The 21,658-nt window shown below is 39.5% G+C and overlaps 1 protein-coding gene across 2 annotated transcripts in view; it reads right to left on the bottom strand.

Moving 5' to 3' along the window:
• LOC135250997 (protocadherin-17-like) overlaps nucleotides 1–17,492 on the bottom strand; it is a 69,641-nt gene extending 52,149 nt beyond the window's left edge. Inside the window, exons 1-2 of one of the 2 annotated variants that reach the window (XM_064327912.1) lie at nucleotides 16,961–17,492; nucleotides 13,570–16,347 (exon numbers count right to left, since the gene is read on the bottom strand). In XM_064327912.1, the coding sequence (XP_064183982.1) occupies nucleotides 13,570–16,050 (2,481 nt within the window). In that variant the 5' untranslated portion in view covers nucleotides 16,051–16,347; nucleotides 16,961–17,492. The remainder of the gene's footprint in view (nucleotides 1–13,569; nucleotides 16,348–16,960) is intronic. The other variant, XM_064327913.1, reaches the window with a different exon arrangement.
• Between the last annotated feature and the right edge of the window lie 4,166 nt (nucleotides 17,493–21,658).

Here is a 21,658-nt window from a genome sequence, read left to right as displayed (position 1 = left end):
TTTTTAGCATAATTCTGAATATCCCTTTTTGAATAAGTTCATATGACTCAACACTTGCTGAGATAAGTAGACAACCGCATTGGTTATGCCTTCTCTAAAATGCCTTTGAGGCACAAGGTACAAACTGCAGTTTCCTCAATTATGCAAATTCTGCATAAATAAGACAGCAATTCTGGTGACAAATTATTGGCTTGTATGAGCATAATGCACATCTGTTTTTTTTTCCCCCTTAATAGGCATATAACTGATTTCAGCCCGTTAATGGTATAGGCTTAACTTTTAAATCATGCTAAATGCACTATATTTCCCAAGCATTCTTTTAGCTGATGATCCACCTCCCCCTTAGGGAAATGCAGGCAGGGTATACATATTTTTAAACTCTTCCAAACATCCACAGCCTTCTGTGTATAAACAATTATTGTGCAGTATAGCCAATAGTAAACATGTTAAACATACACTATAACAAATGTATTGCAATTTCCTCAACATAATATATATATATATATATATATATGTAATATATATATTTGAAATTGCTTCTGTGTATCCATGCATACATAACTGCTGCAGCGATACCCAGTCTTTGCCATTGACATATCCATATACTGTATTCACATTTCAATGAATTCTTCACAATCAGTGCCCATAGGGTTGTCCTAAATCCAGGCGTAACAGAATATCGAGGCCTTTGTACCAATGTGCGACTAAGTGGCAGATCACCTTTCCAACTGTGTGTTTCGGTCTAGCTAACTGTCTGTTGGTTATTTTAATGGCCATCCTTATGTGTTATCTGCTACAAGCATCTGCAGCGCCCTGTGGTTGGGTGAGGGTGGCAGGCGGTAAAAATGGGTATGGGAGGGCAGGGTCCCGAGACAGTAACACTGGAATTATGCATGTAACTGAGTTCCGTAAATTGAAAAGTAAAACCAAGGGGGATGGTTGACCAATGAAAATATTGACAATATTCAAATCTCTGTATTCATTAAAGACTAAAGAGCATAATTTAAATAACAAAACTGGGCTGTACTTAAACAAGCTGCCTTAAAGCAAACAATAAAAAAACAAACAAATAATAATAATAATAATAATAATAATAATAATAATAATAATAATAATTGAAGCAGGATCGATTGCCCAGTAATTATATGCACCCGAGGCAGTTTACCCTCCAGGGAAACTGAGGAGTATAATGCCATTTTCACAGGTTTCATCATCACTAATACACCTGAGATATACCCGAAATATTTCTTTATTTTTTTAAATCAATGGACATCACTCTAATGATTTTTCTTTAAGAGCTGATGGCACAGAGCATGACTCATAGCTTTTATACCTTTTCATTATGTCTCATGGAGCACAAAATGGACCTGCACGTAACATTTACCAGCAGGAAGATGAGGGGTCTACAGGGACTGGAGTGGCAGTTGAGAAAGTGAGGCACCATGACAAAAGGTCACCACCAAAGTGCATCTGGTTTTTTTTCCTTCAAAATAATGTGATAAAAAAGGAAAAGAACATGAACGGAGCGCCTCACTTGACTACAACAATGTGGTTGATTGCCCACTGTTCAAATTCTTCAGCTTTTTTATTGTGTTGTCCTCATGCACTCTCCCTACTGTTTTGTTCTGGTTTGATTAGGTCATTTTATTGTATGACTTTGTTACCTCCTTTGCCCTTTTGTTTTGTTTGTTTTTGCTTACTTAATTAAAAAAAAATAATAATAAATTCTTCAGCTTTATTGGTACTCCCCATACTGTACGGTTGGATTTTCAGTGGATATCCCAATGTGATGGATGTTCAGATAAATATAATCTTCAGCTATGCAGACTATGCTACTTACTCAGAACAGCAAAACTATATCTCAACAAGGAATTGAGAAACATCAATATGTGATTTCTTCAGAAGTGCGGATATTCCACATTAGAGCCAGACTAAACTGAACTCAGGACAGTAAACAGAAGATAAACCTGAAAACATGAATCCTGACCAGCATGGAGACCTCTTCCAATGCCACCTGTTACAGATTTTGGTTGATCCTCACAGCCCGCCCCCCCCAGCTCAACTCCCTTGATTCCTGCTGATTCCGAACTGCTTAACTAGATTAGTGCGGATCAGGAATTATCAGGTATTAGAAACACAGTAAATATTATGTGGGGGGAGCTTACTTGTATGCAGCCAATTACAATCAGCAATGATCTAACCCAGCCAGCAAACATAGATTGCCCACTAACTGCCTACTAACAGTCCGCTGTTGGCACAGCTCTCAGCACACCAGCATTTTGCAAATTGGCACCACAGTGGTCCACTGGCGTGGACAGTTGAAGCAAGGCAGTCGAGATAAGGATCAGTTGTTAGGAGCTGGTGAAAGTCTGCTACTTGAGGACTACTGCAGTGCCAATTTACAAACTGTTGCTGGAGTCCTGGAAATGGTATGTAGGTCTGACTGCACTGAAGCATATAATATAGATTAACTCCTACACTCCTATTAACTTCATAGTAAAGGTACAAAGTTTCAAAAATCAACTTCAAAGTACATGCTTTGCAAACAACCTGCAGTGAGACTACACCTGCTTTCAATGAAAAATCCATAAAAATACATTTTAACTTTTCACAACTTTGCATGGCTTGGCTAATGGGAAAATGGACCAACTTAAAATTTGCCATTAATTTATCGGTAGCACTTTATACTTAGGTACACAAATTACAGGGTAATTACATTACCTAGGAACTGCTAGTAACACCTAATTATTTGTCAACAACTAATCTGTTCATTTTTTTGTAATAATTTGTAATACCAATGGGTAATTTATCAAATGAAACCATAAGAATAAGCACTCAGTATAATTACTTTGTATTACTCGTCGGAGTAAGTATTGCAAAATGTGGGAATTGACAGCATGGAGACAACTACACTGGTGTAGGCTAGTACACTGCAAGTTATGCCACCAGTTAAACCTAACACCATGACAAGCCGAGCCAAAAAGCCGAGCACTGGAGAGGGCTGCACGGATTGCTGCAGTGAATGGCAGCTGACAGTTGAATAACCAATGGTGGATTTCAGGGTCTGTAGCACTCAATTCATTACTGAAATTACTTCATTAAATGTTTTAAAGTATCCAGTTAACCAATTTAAACCAACTAACTCGCTATATAAATAAATAGGATATGACAGCTACTGCCGTGTGTATGTACTTTAAACGACATGAAAATAAGTTAGCTAACTATTGAGTTCACGTTTATTTGTCAAATGTTCGCTAAGTCCAGGTGTAATCAGGATTTCTAGAACAGCCACCATATTATGAGGTCTCCAGGAATGATATTACTCGTTCTAGTAATACTAAGTAATGTCAGTAAGAATACAGAGAACTAACACTTACCATGGTTATCCTCAACCATTTGTATTACAAATTATTAGAAATTATTATCAGAAATTATTAAGCGTTATTTGATAATTATTCGGCAGGTACACCATAGTCACCCTGTATGTCCCATGTTTTTACTTATGACTTTAACCACTGGTATTACATAGTATCACAAATAATTACCAGGAATTATTAAGAGTTACTTAGTAATTATTTGGTACATACACTGTAATCGCCTTGTAATTAGTGTAGTATTATATCAAGTGCATCCTAAAAAGTTTTTATCTTTTAACTTAATGTCATGCAGGTTAAACATATTATTGTTATTATGGCTGTTGTTTTAGTTGTTGTCCTACATACAGACATGAAAGTTAACTTTGGGTATCCATGGGTCACTGCCAAAAAGAGAAAAGTTTTGCTTTGGCAGCACACTTGACAAATTATTATGACTGGCACCACAACAATTGTCTGGGCTGTTTGAATTTAAGATGCTCCCTACTCATGGCTGTTCTATAAATCTATTTCTGGATCTTGCAGCCAAATCTGCCTCCCGAGAAAATTCCATCCTCAATAACTGCACAGATCCAATCCATGCTGAGCAGAGACAGAATTACAAGTGTGTGCCTTTGCTTTGTTTAGGGAACAAATGAATGCAAGCATCTTAATGCGGGAACAGATTATCAACTCTGGTAATTCCTTTTGTATGAAGGGGTTTCTGGGACTTTGATTTCAACAAAGAGGGCAATAAAGGCAATTTAGTTCCAATTCAGCAAGCTTTGTACCCCAACATTGAGGAACTGGTGCTCTGAATATCTGTGGATTCCCAAGATTATTTTGCCTGAGGGAGGTAAAAACAGATTAAGGGACTTAAACAAGTTAAAAAAAAAAAAAAAACCTCACAGAGTAGCCACATTTACCAACCCTCTCCTTTCAAAGTTCAAGACCAAAATGTTTAAAGCAGTCAGAAGGCTTAATTTGCACAGACGGGAACATAAAGCATTACAAGGTGAAAATACAAACATGTAAACAAACACAAGTTGTCTGTGGAAATACTGGCTTATTTAAGATCTGCTACTTCACAACTTGCAATACACAAACATTGGATATCCCAAGTACCCTGCTTAAAGCATGTGGTTTTGTTAGCCAGTAACTTGTTTGATACAAAATTTTAAATGGATCATAGGAAGCTCAAATCAAGCATGGGACTGCACAGAGCAATTACTGTGATTTACACAATGAAAACAAAGCTTGCCACACAAATTTGCATACAGGAAACACACCATGTTCTTACACTGAAAAGACCCTGCTGTACTAAACACATCCACTTGAATGCTCATTAATTCAAAAAGCTTCAGCTCAAAACACAGTTACAGACAGTGCAGTAATGGCAGTGATAAAGGCTAACCCCATTCCTGCTTAGGTCAGCTAGCCTTATATCAGTGAAGTGACCGCCAAGAAAAAAAGCTTGGCTGTCAAATTCAGGGTCATAACACCCTCAATTCCTCTGCATATGTCCAGTGTGCAAAAAAAACAGTCTGCTGGGGTTTAGAATAAATCACATAACTCCAAAACCCAAAAGAGACAATTCCACATAATCAACTGCTATAAACCACATTGCCTTTGCCTTCAACTCTACTGTTAAATTGAAATGGCATTTCACAGTATTCTATGAGATTTTACTCTGGCGTGAATTTTCCAGTGGCACAATGATTGACTCATCCTACAGAGCCCATACTTCTTCAGTAGGCCACATAAAAACCACACAGCTTCACTCTGACATTAATGATAGAGAGCCAGCCCATTTATATGAAAATACTGCTTAGGAGAGAAAATAGGAATGGGGTTATGAAAAGGTTCAAGGACCATATGTTCAACGTAATATTTGTTCAGCATTTTCTTTGCCCAAGGACTTCATTTGATTAAATTAATTTATTTTGGCTCTGATTTATCAGCGTAAGGCACATGCAGACTAAAATATTTTCACAAATCTTCCTCGAGTTCTCATTAAATGGACTCCATTTTAAATGGCAAGCTAAGGGGAAGAAAAATATTACAGTGTATTTGGCACTGGAGCGGTGAATGGGAAAATCGAGAAACGCGTTACTTCAGGCAGGCCACGGAAGTCAAGCCCGGCTCAGCTGAATCAGCTGATGGCTCGGCTGATTAGTGATGTTTGCCTATCGCAGTCCATTCACATAACAGTCCCTCTATTTAAAAGGCCCCGTCCCCCCTGTGCAAGTGTTTTTTTCCTCTTGCATGCATGCCTGCTGCAGACTGCTAGTCTAAAACCTGCCATCACCCCAGCTCCTCCCACGTGTTTACCAGACTAGCCTTTATGGGTGGCACAGTGGTGCAGTGGATGGCACAGTTGTCTCATGGCTGGAAGGTCCTGGGTTTGAATCCAACTGGAGCCTTTCTGCTGCTGGATCTGTTCTGTGTGTAGCTCCCTGCTGCTGCCCTCCCTGCCTTATCCATGCATGCTTGTGTGAATGGCTAGGAGGGCTTCCAGAACAGAGCCAAAACATAACTGGGTTGCCTTTGCCAAGCCACACAATCTTCAAAGCACAAAGTGTAAAGCAGGGGTGTGCAATCTTATCTGTAAAGGACCGGTGTGCGTGCAGGTTTCTGTTTTAGCCCAGCACTGTGATTCAACTAATTAACTAATCATGGTCTTCAATCAAGACCTTAATAAGTACAATTGGGCCTCTTAATACTGGACTAAAACAAAAACCTGCAGCCACACCGGTCCTTTTTGTATAAGACTGAACAACACTGCTGTAAATCCACCGTGCGCTACAGTTACGCTGGGGGACACAATAAACCACTGAAGGAGGGCACCATTTTCTAAACCTCTCCACAGTATTCCCAAGTTATCAGCCCCTTCTTCAAAAGAATTCAGCAGAAAAGATAGTGTTTACTTATAGTTTTAATGGTATTTTATTTCATAACAGCAGTAGAATAAGTCCTCATGGAGTCATATTTGTATTGCTTGTGCAGTAAGAGGAATACAATTACAGTAGCCAGGTTTCACAACGGCCTTTTTCACTCAATTATTTGAGATCTAGCGGAGACCTCAAAGCAGCGTCTGACCACCCAGATTATAAACATTTGGCTGAAGTACTGAATCACTGGCACCTGCAAGTCAGAGAGCAGCTTAACTCAACAACGCTAATTTAGAGAATAGTGAATAGCTCCTCTACTGGCCTTCTTGTCACTAATAGTCAGTGTATACATATCTCACCATACTGAATGATCTGCAAGGATTCCAGCTAGCTAGAATAAAATGAGTACATGTGGTCAAGTTATATATGTAACAGTATGGTATCCTCACAGTCTCACACTACTACATAATCAGTTCACAATGCCAGCTAGTTATAACAAAATGAAAACCTCTGACCAAGTTAAAAATATGTTGCTCTTCAAGACAAATTTAGCGGGGAAAAAAACATGTACTGTTGTTTTAAGTCAATATTAAGCAAAAATGTTGACTGATATATTTTAAAATATCTCCTATCTGAATTTTACAGCTACTTTTTTCAGTAAAGTAGGTGCAAATATTTTATTTAGTGAAAATGGCCTTAACCCTTTCGTGCATGGTGTTTCATGCAAAAACATTTCTTATCTTCAAACTGCTAGATGGCAGATTCCTTAAGCCTTTGCCTAAGTTTTTATATGCTCCATATTGTAATACTCAATTGGCTTTTCTACTTTTGATGTATTGAAGGTCAAAATGGTGGGTGGAGGTGGAAACGTTCAAAGTACCTTGGGTATAACTGAAAACCTTCTATTCCAAGAGAACGGAGCAGGTTATATCCTTAGATGCAAGGAGCACCAAGTTATGTTTTAAACAAAAAATTACTCTAGTTATTATACTGTGTATGAAAAAACATTCTGTCCACTCTAGTAGACATCATGAATTAAGAGTTGTAATCTGCACGTGTGGCTTATGTTTTCATAGAGCCAGATTTTTTCTTCATCCTTTCACATGTCCTTAGAAGTAAAAAAAAATGTATGTGAAAAAAATAATTGCTCTGTTTTGTAATAATTCATGCATGAAAAGGTTAAATAGGTCTGGTTTCATTTACCACTATTTTCAGTGCTTTGCCCCCCTCTTATAACAGTAAGTAAACGGTCATATAAGAGCATATGGAAATGCAGAGCTTAATGGTACACTTTACACATTCTGTAACCTTCTGACCCACAAACGGTTTCTGTGCTATATAATGCACTTTCTTCAAGGAAGACTGAACCAAAACACAGGACACAGCATTGTAAAACAGTCCTCCCGAATGGCGAGAATAAATGGACTTTTTGTTCTTTTGGCCACGATTTCTGAGCAATTAAGTATGAACGGTCACAACTCACGTTTTTAGGATAGTTCTCAAACACTGTGTCCCTTCTGGGGTAAAAATATAAAATATATATGTAAGTAAATAAATAAATAAATGTATGATTATTAACACATTAAACACCATAAACTTCTAAAACACAACTATATATATATATATATATATATATATACAGTACTGTGCAAAAAACGGAGACCACCCTATGTCCTCCCAAAAAAAGTTGTAACCAAACGTGTCAATGATGCCTTTCTTTTTTGAACCCTTTATCTTCAAAAGTGACTCTCTTTGCATGTGCATCTAAAATGGCTGAGGATGACACTTCTGGTGAGATTAGCTGGAGATATAAAGATTATTGCAAGATACTGAGAAAATTGGACACCTAACAACCATGCAAGTACTGGGAGACCACCAAAACAATTACAATCCCAAAGACAGTATTTACTGTAGATTTTACATTTAAGAGAGGAAAAAAAATCAAGCTTTACTCTTGCTTTAGCTCTGAAGAAATCCACAGGTGTTTCTGTCAATCCTTCCACTGTGAGAACACAGTTCAATGCTATGGGTCTGGAAGGATGTGTAGCTGTCAAAAATCCAATAATGAGAACAGGAAATAAACAAAAAAGAAGAAAATTGGCAGTAGTACACCAAAACTGGACGCCTGAGATGTGGAGTAAGGTTATATGAAACGATGAGTCTAAATTTGAGATTTTCGGAACTAAGAGAAGGCAGTACGTATACCGCCGAAGCAATGAAAAAGTCTCAGAACTGTGTCTGCGATTATCAGTCAAGCATGGTGGAGGATCAGTGCAAGTGTGGGGCTGTATAACAACATCTGGAGTTGGTGATTTGGTTTTGAAGGCCTCATGCTGAAAAATACAAACAACTCTTAACATATCAGGCAATACCCTCTGGGCAACATTTGATTATAATTCTACAGCAAGATAATGATCAGGCTGCTGGTGTTCTCAAAACAATGGACTGGCCACCCCAGAGTCCACACCTCAGCATCACTGAAGCTGGATATGTGGTTTACTTGGATCGCGAGAAGCAGAAAATGCAAATACTCCCAAACCATCCATCTTCTGCCCCATTGGTAACACAAGGTCATCTTGATTAACATACACGACTGCTCTCACGATTATTCTCTCAACTGCAAATATTGTCACGGGAGTTTAAAAAAAAAGTCTTACCAAGCCTTCTTTTTTAGTTTAATTTAATTTAGAAATAAAAAAAATATATTTTAAGTCCCCACAGACACACAGAAAAACTGCTCTTTTAAATAACAAGCTAAATCAAAAGCACTGCTTCATTTTCTCTGAAGAACACTTGGAAATGGGCCAGAGATGGTGTGAATACAATTCCAGAGCGCTCTTTCACTGTGCAAAGTGCAGTAGCAGTGTCGAACACTTGACATTCTTCCAAATTGGCATGACTAATTTTATTTATCGCCTTAGTAGGTGTCCCAATCTTATACCTCTGACTCATTTATGCAGCTGGCGCAGCTGAAAGCAAGTATCTTTACACAAGAGCAAAGCAGCGATGGTTTGGAACCCGCAACTTCGTTATTACACGTCCAGATTTTTAACCACTACATCACACTTCTCGTCCATGTTCCACTCATGACTATACGGAAATTAGGCACCCCCACAGATCTGAGAAACGCATGCAAAAATGCTTTCAGAGGAGAAGCTTGCTCACCCTTTGTGCACACAGACCTTTAAGGCTAATTAATACACCGTTCGCACTGCAGGGAATTTGGGGTCGGGATCAGTTTGAACCACACAATCCCCAGATTACAGGCTCAGCAGGAAACCACAACTCATTTAACGCAAGTCTGCAGCTGCTGTAAAGCAGGCAAGGCTTGTCTTCCGGAAAAAAAAAGGTTTTCAAGGTTTACAATAATTTGAATTAAATTAAAAGCATCACAGGTTTGATCTCTAAATAAATGTTGACGTGATACTTGACATATGCATAATTATTTAAACAGTTAATCACAGTGGACATGTTGTGCTAAACACCATACCATTACAGCTATTCTAAAAGGAATCTACTGAAAAATTATAATTATCAATCAAGTGATACAAAAACAGCTTTCATGTTTACACTGCCAATGGTGAATACAACACAGAATTAGGTAGCTGGGTGCAACTTGATTGCACTTGTAAATTAATTGGAGTCTGTACAATTTGATAATGCATCATTTTGACCAACACCTTTTCCATTGACAGTTCTGAGGCTACATATGCAAGGGCATCTACAATGACTAATGAAACGTCCTCTTTAGACCAAACACTACGTTTTGTATCTGCTTGTCAACGCAGTAATTTTTAACCCTTTCATGTGAAAGGGGTATTAATATTTACCAAGGATAAATTGTTATTGTTATGTGTCTGAAAGTACCTCATGTCACAGACAAATCTCTCAGAAACACAATGTACATGGATATTGAATGACAACATAAGCGGAAAATCATGCTCATTCACCCACATGCTGTAGATGGTGACATACACCTTGCCAGTGAATCCATGGGAAGATTTATTTTTCCACTGAAATATGCTTTATGAGGTAACTATCAAGTTGTAAGATAATTTTTTGTAAAATATGAGTTTTGATTCACTCATGCTATAGCTCAAATTGGCTAGCTAGCTAGACAGATGTCAGGGTGCCCAAATCAGAACATCCCAGTCTGATATTAAGTATAGTATAACTCTTATCCAAAAATAAAAACTAAAGTATAGTTCCTATGAGTTGGTCAAGAATGTGAAATAGCCAAGTCTCACTACCTCGCTGGCTAACAGCTGCATACATCTGCAGAACTTCCCCAGATTGAAACGTGTTGGCCTGAAACTGCATGTATAATTCTGTAAACTGGCCATATGGTCCCCTACTGCCCCCTTGTGTAGCCTGCAGAACTTCATCTTACAGTCCCATTTAAAGTCATGTTGCTTCCACTGTCTGCAATCTGTGCTTGATTATGTTCTCTTGCCAAATCAGCATTTGCATTTGATCAGTCTGGTTTTGCGACTTTCCCAACTGCATTTCAAATTTCATTTCAGCAGCCCCCATTTCAAGCAATTCAAGCAGTTCCAACAAAGAAAACCTGTTTTGTGCATATTTGATTTGCAATAAGGTGATGAAGTGGACCTAAAATACAGTAAGCACTTATATTCATGAGTGCAGAGTAAAAACATGTGAGATAGACAGCTGCAAGAAACCTACTCAACAGCACGGTTTCTGTTAAGCAAACATTATACTAGCCATAAGGAGCACATATGCCCTCAGAGGACAATTGTACAGCATTTTTTGTGCCATATTCTCTGTTCTTTGAGTGACCTTACAGTGGCTATTTGATTGAACACGAACGGAGGAGCAGCTGTGGGAGCATTGTTGGGAGTCCAAGGACTCACTAAAACTAAACTCAATGAACACAAAAGCAAGTACACACCCTTGCTGTTTTCTAACGATGAAAGATGTGATTGAAGGTTTATTCCAGAGATGTGACCTTCATTACTTGTATTTTACATCTAGGATTTGATGCAAATATCAAATCAGGAAAGGGAAAATTATTATGTGGTGAACAAAGTCATGTACATGCCTTTTTATTTATTTTATGTTTTTTGGATAAATGGTCCACCTAGAATGCAAAAGAAATCTCATTTTCAAATCTAGTCGTTATTACAATGCTGGCATAGTACTTCCATTAAGCCTAAAGCTTGTCAGACAGTATTTTCCATCGCTTTTTATAAATACGTCACACTACTTTGAGGAATACAACATATAATTCCATTTTACTTCGATTTCACTGTAAGTAATAATGCTTTAACACCTTAAGCTGAATTAAGCATCATTACCTGTCAGTTTCTTACTGAATAGTTCTTTACAAATCAAATCATGCTGCCTGCTACACTCTGAAAGGCCTGCTGGAGCAAATGCACTCTATTACTTCACTCACGACAACATATTCCGAACAAGCAGACACAAGCTTCTGCCCTGCTATAAAATGACATTACTGTCCAAGTAATATTGTGTACTGTGTTGAGCTTATAAAAAGTTTTCATGTGCCCCTATAAAGCTAATTCTATTAATTTAAGTCTCACTTCTGAAGATGATGATAGATGCACAACATATACACATGGTGAAACAATAAAGCCTTTTCTGTAATAGACTGTGTTTCCTTTACAATCTTTGTCCTGCCATGCTTCCAGATCCAGTTTGGCCATATCTGGTTACACTCTTTAGTAGTTATAGACATAGGTGTTTTATTTTAATTGTATATTTTATTAATCACATCAAAGCATCAGAAGGCTTGTGAATGAGCTGTGTTGAGAGAAATGTCCATCCATCCATTATCTATACCCACTTATTCCTGGTCAGGGTCGCAGGGGGTGCTGGAGCCAATCCCAGCATGCACTGGGCGATAGGCTGCACTACACCCTGGACAGGTTGTATCTATAAATCTACACAGGACACACACACACCATTTACTCACACACTCAGACCTATGGGCAATTTATAGTCTCCAATTTGCCAACCAGCATGTCTTTGGACAGTGGGAGGGAACTGGAGTACGTGGAGGAAACCCACGTGGACACAGGGAGAACATGCAAACTCCACACAGAAAGGGATTCAAACCCAGAACCTTCTGGCTGTGAGGCAACAGCCCTACCACTACCCACAGCACCACCATACCATCCCTTGAGATAAATGTACTGTATCCATTTCCATGTATACCTCAGTCAAATCCTTTGGACATGTTTTCAAATATAAAATACAGCCAATCAAAGCACACCAGGCTTCAGAACAGATAATACATGCATAACCAAGTTAAAACAGAAAAGTTTGTTTTCGCAAACAGTAGTCTAGAGGGGTTGTAGGTGTATAGGCAGAAAACAGCTTTTTAACATATCTGACAGAACAGATTTAACATGACTTAAGAGGCTTAGCACAAAAGATATGCAGTAGTTGTCAGAGGCTTAGAGAAGCCTCCACAAAGAGGACTTAACCAGGAATGTGAAGATCAAACCTATTTGTTTTCTGAGAAGAGTCTGAGCACCCATTTTGTTTGGATAATTCCCTCCTTATTCATGTGGGATGAATTTGGTGACCCATGGATTGTTGTGCTTTTTAGGGCATCCAGTATATAATTACAATTGAGTTAATACGAAAAGTCAATTAAATAGTTTGCATCCTTTAAATACCCCAAAATGGCAAGAATTGTCATGGATGAGCTGTCTAGCCTTTTGAATAGAAGCTCATATCTATAAAGATGCAAGAAATTGCATATCCCCAGATTCCTATTTGTCAATGTACTAGCTTATGATTCTGAAACACATTGAAAAAACCACATACATTTTGTTAAATGACTAAGTGAAAAGGAAATTTTAAATTAAGACAATGAATGGTCATCCAACATGACCATGTTTTTTTTAAACATTGTATCCCCCAGCAGATGTGAATAATGTTTAACAAGATAATTGATGAACACAAACACTGTGGAGAACACTGAACGAATAGCATAGCTAAAACAACCTGCATTTATTACAGCAACAACATATCAATACCCATCAAAATAAAAAAGATTCCTGTAGATCAACAAAAATATCTTCATATATCAACATTAAATTGTGAAACCATCTGAGAAAAATATGATTCTGGGTGGGGGAATTCTGGATGAGAAAATGGTTTTGGATTCCATGCAGGAACTTCACAAAATAAAAGAAAAAACACTTATCATACAGTTCATAGAATCAAAATTGATCTGACTGTGTTTCCTGAACACGTTTAATCCCCTCCCCTTACCCCATGGACAGGTGCTGAAAGATGGGGGTCACAAGGTAGACATAAATTGGATTTCCTACCTGGATTATTGACATCCTATTAACCGGAGTCTCGGTGGTATTAGTCACAGGGCCCGTGAAGCTGGTGTGACAGCCGACATGTCCTTGAGGAACAGTCAGGGTGTTGGAGGCGGGTTTGAGGTACATGACCTCTGACCTGGGGGAGCTGAGTGGCAGGCGTGTCTGGTACTGGAAATACATGGGGGAGGTGGCAAGCGAGGGGCTGCTCACCACGTTCATGACGTTCATGGCGTCCCTCTCCTCCACCTCGCTCTGCACCAGCATGATGTCATTCTTGTTGATCTTCTTCTTTTTGCCCTTTCCTATCTGCGGGTGCGAGTACTCAGCGATCCGGCAGTTGTAAGTCCGGATCTCGTTCTCCCGCTTGCATTTGACGGCGATGGTAACCATGGCGGCGAGGAGCATGATGGAGATAACACTGAGGGTGACAATCAGGGGAAGGGACACATCCCAGCGCCGCTGCTCCTCGGTGACTCTGGGTTCCCCTTCCGGCAGGGGTCCCGAGTAAGCTTTGACGATCAGCTTAGCCGCGGCTGAGAGCGTGGGCTTCCCGTGATCGGTCACCTTAATGATAAGCTCCACGACCGGGGCCACCTCCTCCCAGGAGGGGTGAGCAGTCCTAATCTCCCCAGTGACCGAGTCCATCTCGAACAGGTGCTCGTCGTTCCCGTCCGAGATCTCGTAGGTGAGACGGCCGCTCTCTCCATAGTCATTGTCCACGGCTCTGACCGTGGTGACGATGTGCCCCACGCCCACGTTCCTCGGCACGTGGATTTCAGCTGTGTCGTTTTGCAAAAGGGGCAACACGATGACCGGCGTGTTGTCATTGACGTCTAGCACACTGACCCTGATAGTGGCATTGCTGTCCAGATGCGGCGATCCTGAATCCTTCGCCAGAACCTTAAACTCAAAGTATTTAGTCTGCTCATAGTTAAATGATCTCAGGGCATATATGGCACCATTTGTGGGGTTGACAGACACGTAGGTGTAAATAGACACGTCATCAACATCTGACGGCAAAATGGAATAAGACACTGTTCCGTTTTGGCCCAGATCTGGATCATGAGCTTGGACTGAGCCAAGATATTCACCTGGGATGTTATTCTCAGGGACCTGCAGGAGGTAAACCGCTTTCGGAAACCGGGGCGCATTGTCATTTTCGTCTAAAATTTTCACTGTAAAAGATTTTGAAGAATTTAAAGGAGGAATTCCATTGTCCTTGGCCACTATTGTCACATTGTATTCATCCTGCATCTCCCTATCTAATGGTCTGTCAGTTACTACTGTGTAAAAATTGTCATAGTTTTCCTCCAGTTTAAAAGGCACGTTGCCGAGTACTCTGCACTGGAGTTGGCCATTTCTCCCTGAATCTTTATCAGTGACTCTGACCAGTGCTATGACCGTCCCTGGGGGAGCAGCTTCACTAATGGCCCCCTGTCGAACAGAAACAAAACCTATAGATGGCCAGTTATCATTTCTGTCCACCACTTTAACAGTGACTTTGCAATGGCCTGGGATAGGGTTAGGACCCATATCTTTTGCCTGTATGTCAATCTCTATAACAGAGCTTTCCTCATAGTCAATTTCTCCCTGAATCTTTATGACACCTGTCCTGGGGTCAATAGAGAATAACTCTCGGACCCTGTCTGGAGCATAACCACCAAAAGAATAAACAACCTGTCCATTGTTTCCTTCATCTAAGTCTGTTGCATTTAAATCTATCAGTACTTTTCCTATAGGGGCATTTTCAGGAATCTCTACAACATATGAAGACTGTTCAAACAGTGGACTGTTGTCATTAGAATCAGTAACCCGCACATTGATTTGCATCGTACCAGATCGTGGATATTCCCCTCCATCTGTTGCTGTTAATATTAGCGTATGCCGGCTTCGGTCTTCTCTATCTAAGGGTCTCTCAACAACTAACTCGGGAAACTTCGTCCCATCTCCTCTGGATTTTACATCTAAAGAAAATATATTGTAATCATCTCGCGTGATCTGATATGTTTTCAAGCCATTTCCTCCTGCATCTGGGTCGTGTGCGCTAGCCAGAGGGAAGCGAGTACCAGGAGCTGCATTCTCAGAAATGTCAATATCGATTTGATCAGAAGGAAAAGTGGGCGAATTGTCATTTATGTCCTGTATTTCCAACTTAATCATGCAGATCTCTTTATCGTTGGCGAACACTTCCATTGAGAGCTGGCACTTGGGGTTCCGCCGACACAGTGTTTCCCTGTCAATCCGCTGTTTAGTATAGAGCAGTCCGCTTTCGGGATCCACATCGATGAGATGCGGGGCTGAATTTTCCAACACCCTGAAGTTGGATTTCTTGCCACGCTCTCCTGGTCCAAGTCTGGCATCTTTGGCAATGTTCCCAATCACAGTCCCTGGTCCCTGCTCCTCCGGAACAGAGTAATTCAAGTTTTTCAACGTCAGGGCTTGTGCCCACAACAGGAGGAAAAAGAAAACAGAAAGATACATCCCCTTGTGGTGTGCGGACTTTTAATTCCGATACGTTTAGTTGCCTACCTGTTGATTTGTTCAGCAAACTGACAATTTCCACCTTTTAATTGTCATCGCAGACAGTTATTTTCATAAGAGAAACGGAATCGAATCATTTCGCCACATTTTCGTGTTTTCGCTACCTTCTTCCTTATTGGCCTCCCCTCTGTTTGCAAATGCCAAAGCTATACACCTAATTCTTATTCATCTGAACGATGTAATTTGTGCAATATTTGCGATCCAGTTCCACGAAACGAGACTCGGGAGCGTGCTCATCTGGAGGAAAAAGGGGAGATCAGATATGCTCACATCAATAAAACAATATGCAATTAAATCACAGTTGCAATGTGTCGGTTTTTCACTGCCACGTAGGCTAAGCATTACCTTCAATAATATTTCTCAACTAGACCGTACCGTTGCGTAACATTACATGCTTCAACGGAAGGACTTTCCCTTCTCAACAGATAAAAGTAGTGGGTTGCTTACTAAATCACGTTGCGAAACATCACTGAAGGCGATGCTGGTTTATGCTTTTATTAAGTCGACACGCGTGCATTTTACTTAATTTCAAATGTAGGCTAGTCTACTCAATCATTCATAGGCTACTATCCACAAACCTAAATGCGTGTGATGAATAAATATTTTAATAATGCATCTCATACGAACGTTTCTCCAATTAAAGCAACCCTACACAATTGCCTTTATAAACTTCATAACAAAAACTGATTTGTTAGCCTTATTTCTATATCACCTCGGGGATTGTAATAACTGTTGCATGCACTCAGTCCACATTCTCTCTCAGATGGATAATGATAACATGTTGTAGCTAGGTATGCTACACATGTAAAAACGAGAATGTTTAAAATGATACGTCAAAAATACAACTCACCCGTCACACTTGGTCCGAAATTAAATCTTAATTCCGTTGGTACAAATTGTATCTTCTTGGCCACGGAAAACCCATGAGCTCCACAAAACAGCACTGCAGCTCTGAAGTAGTTTTAGTGTTCCAGAAAGTATGTCTGTAATACCAATAAGCTTGATTTACACAATATATCCCTGATTATAACGCAACGATTTGTGTCACTTTACGTTATGAGACCCACCAAATTCTTCAGATGAATGCTTGCGAGAAATAAGAAGATCCTAATATGGAATATTGATCCAGAGCCGATAAAATTATTATCAGCCCTCTTGTTTGCTGCATTTATGCAGGTTACGCCGAACTTTGAGATAACACATATTTCATCATAATATGCGCAATGTAGGCTATATGACTATTACAGACAGTCAAGAGTTCCGCTTGCCGACATTAATCCCAAAAGAAAATGTTTTCCTGTATCATGCGTACCCTCCTTGACGCGTCAACTGTTGAAAACTGCAGGAATATAATTGCGCTCACCTCGAGCACACAAACCCCTCTCGACACTTCTCAGTGACTAACTCGTAGCGCATCATAGTGCATTAAAATGGTTACTGATCTGCTGCCAACCAATGAATGAAATAGGAACACGATTTGCCTTCGGGTAATCGTCCAATAGTTTTTGCAGCTTTAGCGGTGAGGGCGGGATTTCAGAATCAGTCCAGAGAGTACGTGATTTGACCAGTTAGTAGTGGTGTTGTGGACTGAGAAGAATGCCAGGGTAACGTTTTCATTCGTTGTTACAACGAAGGTTATCGGGTGAGATTTAAGTCAATCATCCGCGTTTATGTGGCGTTCTTTGAAGTATGAGATCGGGGATATGAGTATAGTTGATAAAACATTTTGCAAAAAAAAAAAAACAGCTAGTTTGTTTAGTTTGAGATTAAATGCAATAAATCAAAGCTCGATTAATATATTGAACGGTTTCTGTACAACACATCGTACAATGTGTATTCGAAATGGAATTTACGAATGTTATATATATATATATATATATATATATATATATATATATATATATTCGGTGAGTCTCAGAGTCTCATTATGTTTGGGACAAATACATGATGTGGCTCTGTACTCAACAATGTTAGATGTTTAATCAAATCTAATGTAATTCACGTGGTTAAAGTGAACGTTCTCAGCTTTTATTTAAGGGTGTTTTAATACACTTGATTGCGCATGTAGACATTACTTTTTGTTTTGTTTTGTGCTACATTTTATACATGTACTTTATTGCATATTCTTTGGATACAATGACTTCATCAAGTCTGTGACCGATAGACAGGGCAGGCCTGTACTGCAGCCATCTTCAGATCCTGCTTGTTTTGGGGACGAAAAACATTTTTTATCTTCAGACTGGGTGAATGACTTGACCAGTCAAGTATCTTTCAGGTTTTTGGCTTTTTCTTTTTTTTTTTTTTTTTGCAGTATTATTGGCTTGCTGTACAGTGCTGCACAATGAAGGCCAATGAGTTTATAGGCATTTGCTTGAGCTTGAATGGATAAGATACATCTGCACCCTTCAGAATTCATTCTGCTGCTGCTGTCAGCAGTTACAACATAACTGAAGACAAGTGAGCCAGTACATCTGGCAGCCATACATGCCCGAACCATAACATCCCCCACCACCATGTTTCACAAATTAGGGGGTGCTTGGGATCTTGGGCAGTTCCTTTTGGCCTCTACACCTTAGTCTTGCCATCACTCTGATAAAAGTGAATCTTGTTCTTATCTGTCCATATATATAATTTGTGTATGTATATTTAATTACTTTTTTGACAACTCATTAACAGCAGCAATTTCCATGGTTCAGGAGCTGAGACAGCATGTCCTACAGCACAGTATCCCAATTACTGGGGCATTGCACATAACTGGTCTTGAGAAAATCCTCCTACTGGTCTACTAACTTGACATCCAGCAGAAAGCTAGTATTTCCAGCCTTTGTGTATAGTGCTAACTAACCCCAACCTTGTTTAGTTCGAGCCTTCAGGTAGCAAAAAATCACAGGGTGGTACGGCATCACTGGTAATGATATACTCCTTCTCTGACAATGAAAATATTATTTGCATGATATTATGGTATTCCCCACAATGAGAATAACAATAGGGAAGATTTGGTCCTAATCTACTTGAATGCGCTGTCAGTTGAGGAGTGGATTACTGATGACACCCCCTTTATTTAATCTGTGTAGGTCTGTTCTGAACACTCTCTCTGAAAGTGCCTCCTCAAGATGCAACATGGGAATTGAGCCCCGTACTGTCTCATCCTATATTCCTTTCTGCAGATTTGGTATTCATCAGCTGTTGTGCCTCTGCAGAGCCATTGTCATATCATTACATGCTGGTCCCTTTAATATCACTGCTTTGAAGTGCTTCAATATGCAATGGCCTTTGATTATTCCAGGAGATTGCTGCATTTGATAGTATGGCCCTGTAATGGTTTTCTGTAGTCAGGAAGCAGCATGGTACCTCCTTGACCCTATGGATGACCCCCTTTTCCTGACAAATACTTTTAGCAGCAATGATAGGGCTTGTCATCTTCGGAGCAGTTTGTATAACCAATGGACTTTACTTACTTTACTTACTTTCTTCCTTACCACCAGATGCAGTGCACTGTTTTAAGCTTCCATCCTACCAGAAAGGCTCCAGCAAGACTAGAATTAAAATAATAAATAATAATAATAATAAATAATTTTAGAATGCAACATACAACACATGTATATTATAATGCTTCAATGTATCAATTTGTGCTGTGATTAAAATTAACACTGAGAAGCAAAACCAGAGTAGAAAAATGATCAGTGAGAACGTGTATTTCCAGATTCAATAACAATTACAATTGTACCACTAGCCACCATAATTAAGAGCAAGACCATCAGCAAAATCAAAACAATAGAAAACCTTCACTCAGTGGAGTCAATAAAGCCAATTAACAGTGATTTATCAATGGACTGTCTCCACAGTCTTAAATTAGATTCCTAAAAGTGATGTGTAATATATAATAAAATAATATTTATAATGTATTTAATTTAAGAATGCATCTACGCATTTTCCCTTCAGGCTTGTTTTCAACTCATGAAACGCATGTTCAGTTGGAGTTAGGTCAGGTGATTGATTTCGCCAACAAAAAACATTCCACCTTTGGGCTCTGAAAAGCCACTTGGTTGCTTTAGCAGTATGTTTCGGCTCATTGTCCTTCTGCAAGGTGAAGTGCCATTCAGTGAGTTTTGAGGTATTTGGCTGGATCTGAGCAGATGTTTTTGTACACTTCAGTATTCACCCTGCTGTGCTGCTTACGCAAATCACAGATGGGGGTGGGGGTGGGTTGGGGGTTGGGGGGGGTTCGGGTAGGGGGGGGGGGCCCTTCTTTGGATCATAAGCAGTTCCTTTCTCTCACCACTCTTTCCTTTTCCCATCACTTTGGTGCTCATCTCATCTGTCCATTAGACATTGTGTCAGGACTCTACAGTTTTAATGTACTTTTTTAGCTAATTTTAATCTGGCCTTTCTGTTCTTGAGGATTACCTGTGGTTTGCATCTTGTGGTGAATCTTTTGGTGAGTTTAAGCTGATGTAGTCTTGTCTTTATGGTAATTTTTGGTGTGTCTATGACTACATCCTGGCGAGTGTTCTTAATCTGCTTTACTGTTTTTTTTTTTTTTTTCACAATTTAAGATTTGGCCCTGATCATGGTCATTCATAATTTCAGGAAGGCAATATTATAACGTACAGAGAACAGACCATTTTCTCCATTTTACAGTATATAAACTAATAAAAAAGGTATGTCTGCATGTCATGGAATGCAACGAGCAACCTTGGGGCCAAATGTGAACTGCTAAAGCCTAATTTTTGTGCCTTTGTCATTACAGATTCAAAACATTTCAGTTGATCAAAAAAATATATATTTTTAAAAATCTAATTATTATATATTTAAAATATATAATGTCGATCCTATGTCCCTGCTCGACCACTCCGCTCTGCGGCAGCAGGATGCCTTGTAACCCCTCCCACCCGACCAAAAGGATCACAGAGCCTCTCCACCCTAGCTCCCCAGTGGTGGAACGAACTCCCCGTCCCTCTCCGAACCTCCCCCTCACTACCCATCTTCCGCCGTGGCCTGAAGACTCATCTTCAGACTATACCTAGACTAACCACCACCACACTGTATATTTCACTCTAACCCCCCCCCCCCCTTTTTCATGACACTTGTTACATGTTGCCCCATCCCAGCACTTTTTGGTAATTTGTATTTGTCCTAATACTGTAGCTTATTCTTCTGCCTAGTTAGGGTTAGGGTTAGGGTTAGGTCTGAATAGTGTTCACTGTGTGAACTAAACTGTGTTCTTGGCTAGAAATAGCTGTACAAAATAAGTACTGTATCTTACTGAACCTGTGTTTAGTAGTTGTCTATGACCATGAAATGCACTTTTTGTACGTCGCTTTGGATAAAAGCGTCTGCCAAATAAAAAAATGTAAAAAAAAAAATGTAATAATGTTATTGACCATTTTCTCTTTATGGACTATTATTCCTGTCACACATTATTTATTTACTTATTTATTTTATTTTTCTAATATTCTGTATTTGTTTATTTCTTTTTTGTTTTGTTCTATACGGACTTAAGTGTCCTAAAATGATAATCATCTACACATGCTTAGGGCCCAGAGAA

This window comes from Anguilla rostrata, chromosome 3 (assembly GCF_018555375.3).
Source record: "Anguilla rostrata isolate EN2019 chromosome 3, ASM1855537v3, whole genome shotgun sequence".
In the NCBI taxonomy this organism is placed as follows: domain Eukaryota; kingdom Metazoa; phylum Chordata; class Actinopteri; order Anguilliformes; family Anguillidae; genus Anguilla; species Anguilla rostrata.
This window is presented reverse-complemented; position numbering and strand designations above follow the sequence as displayed.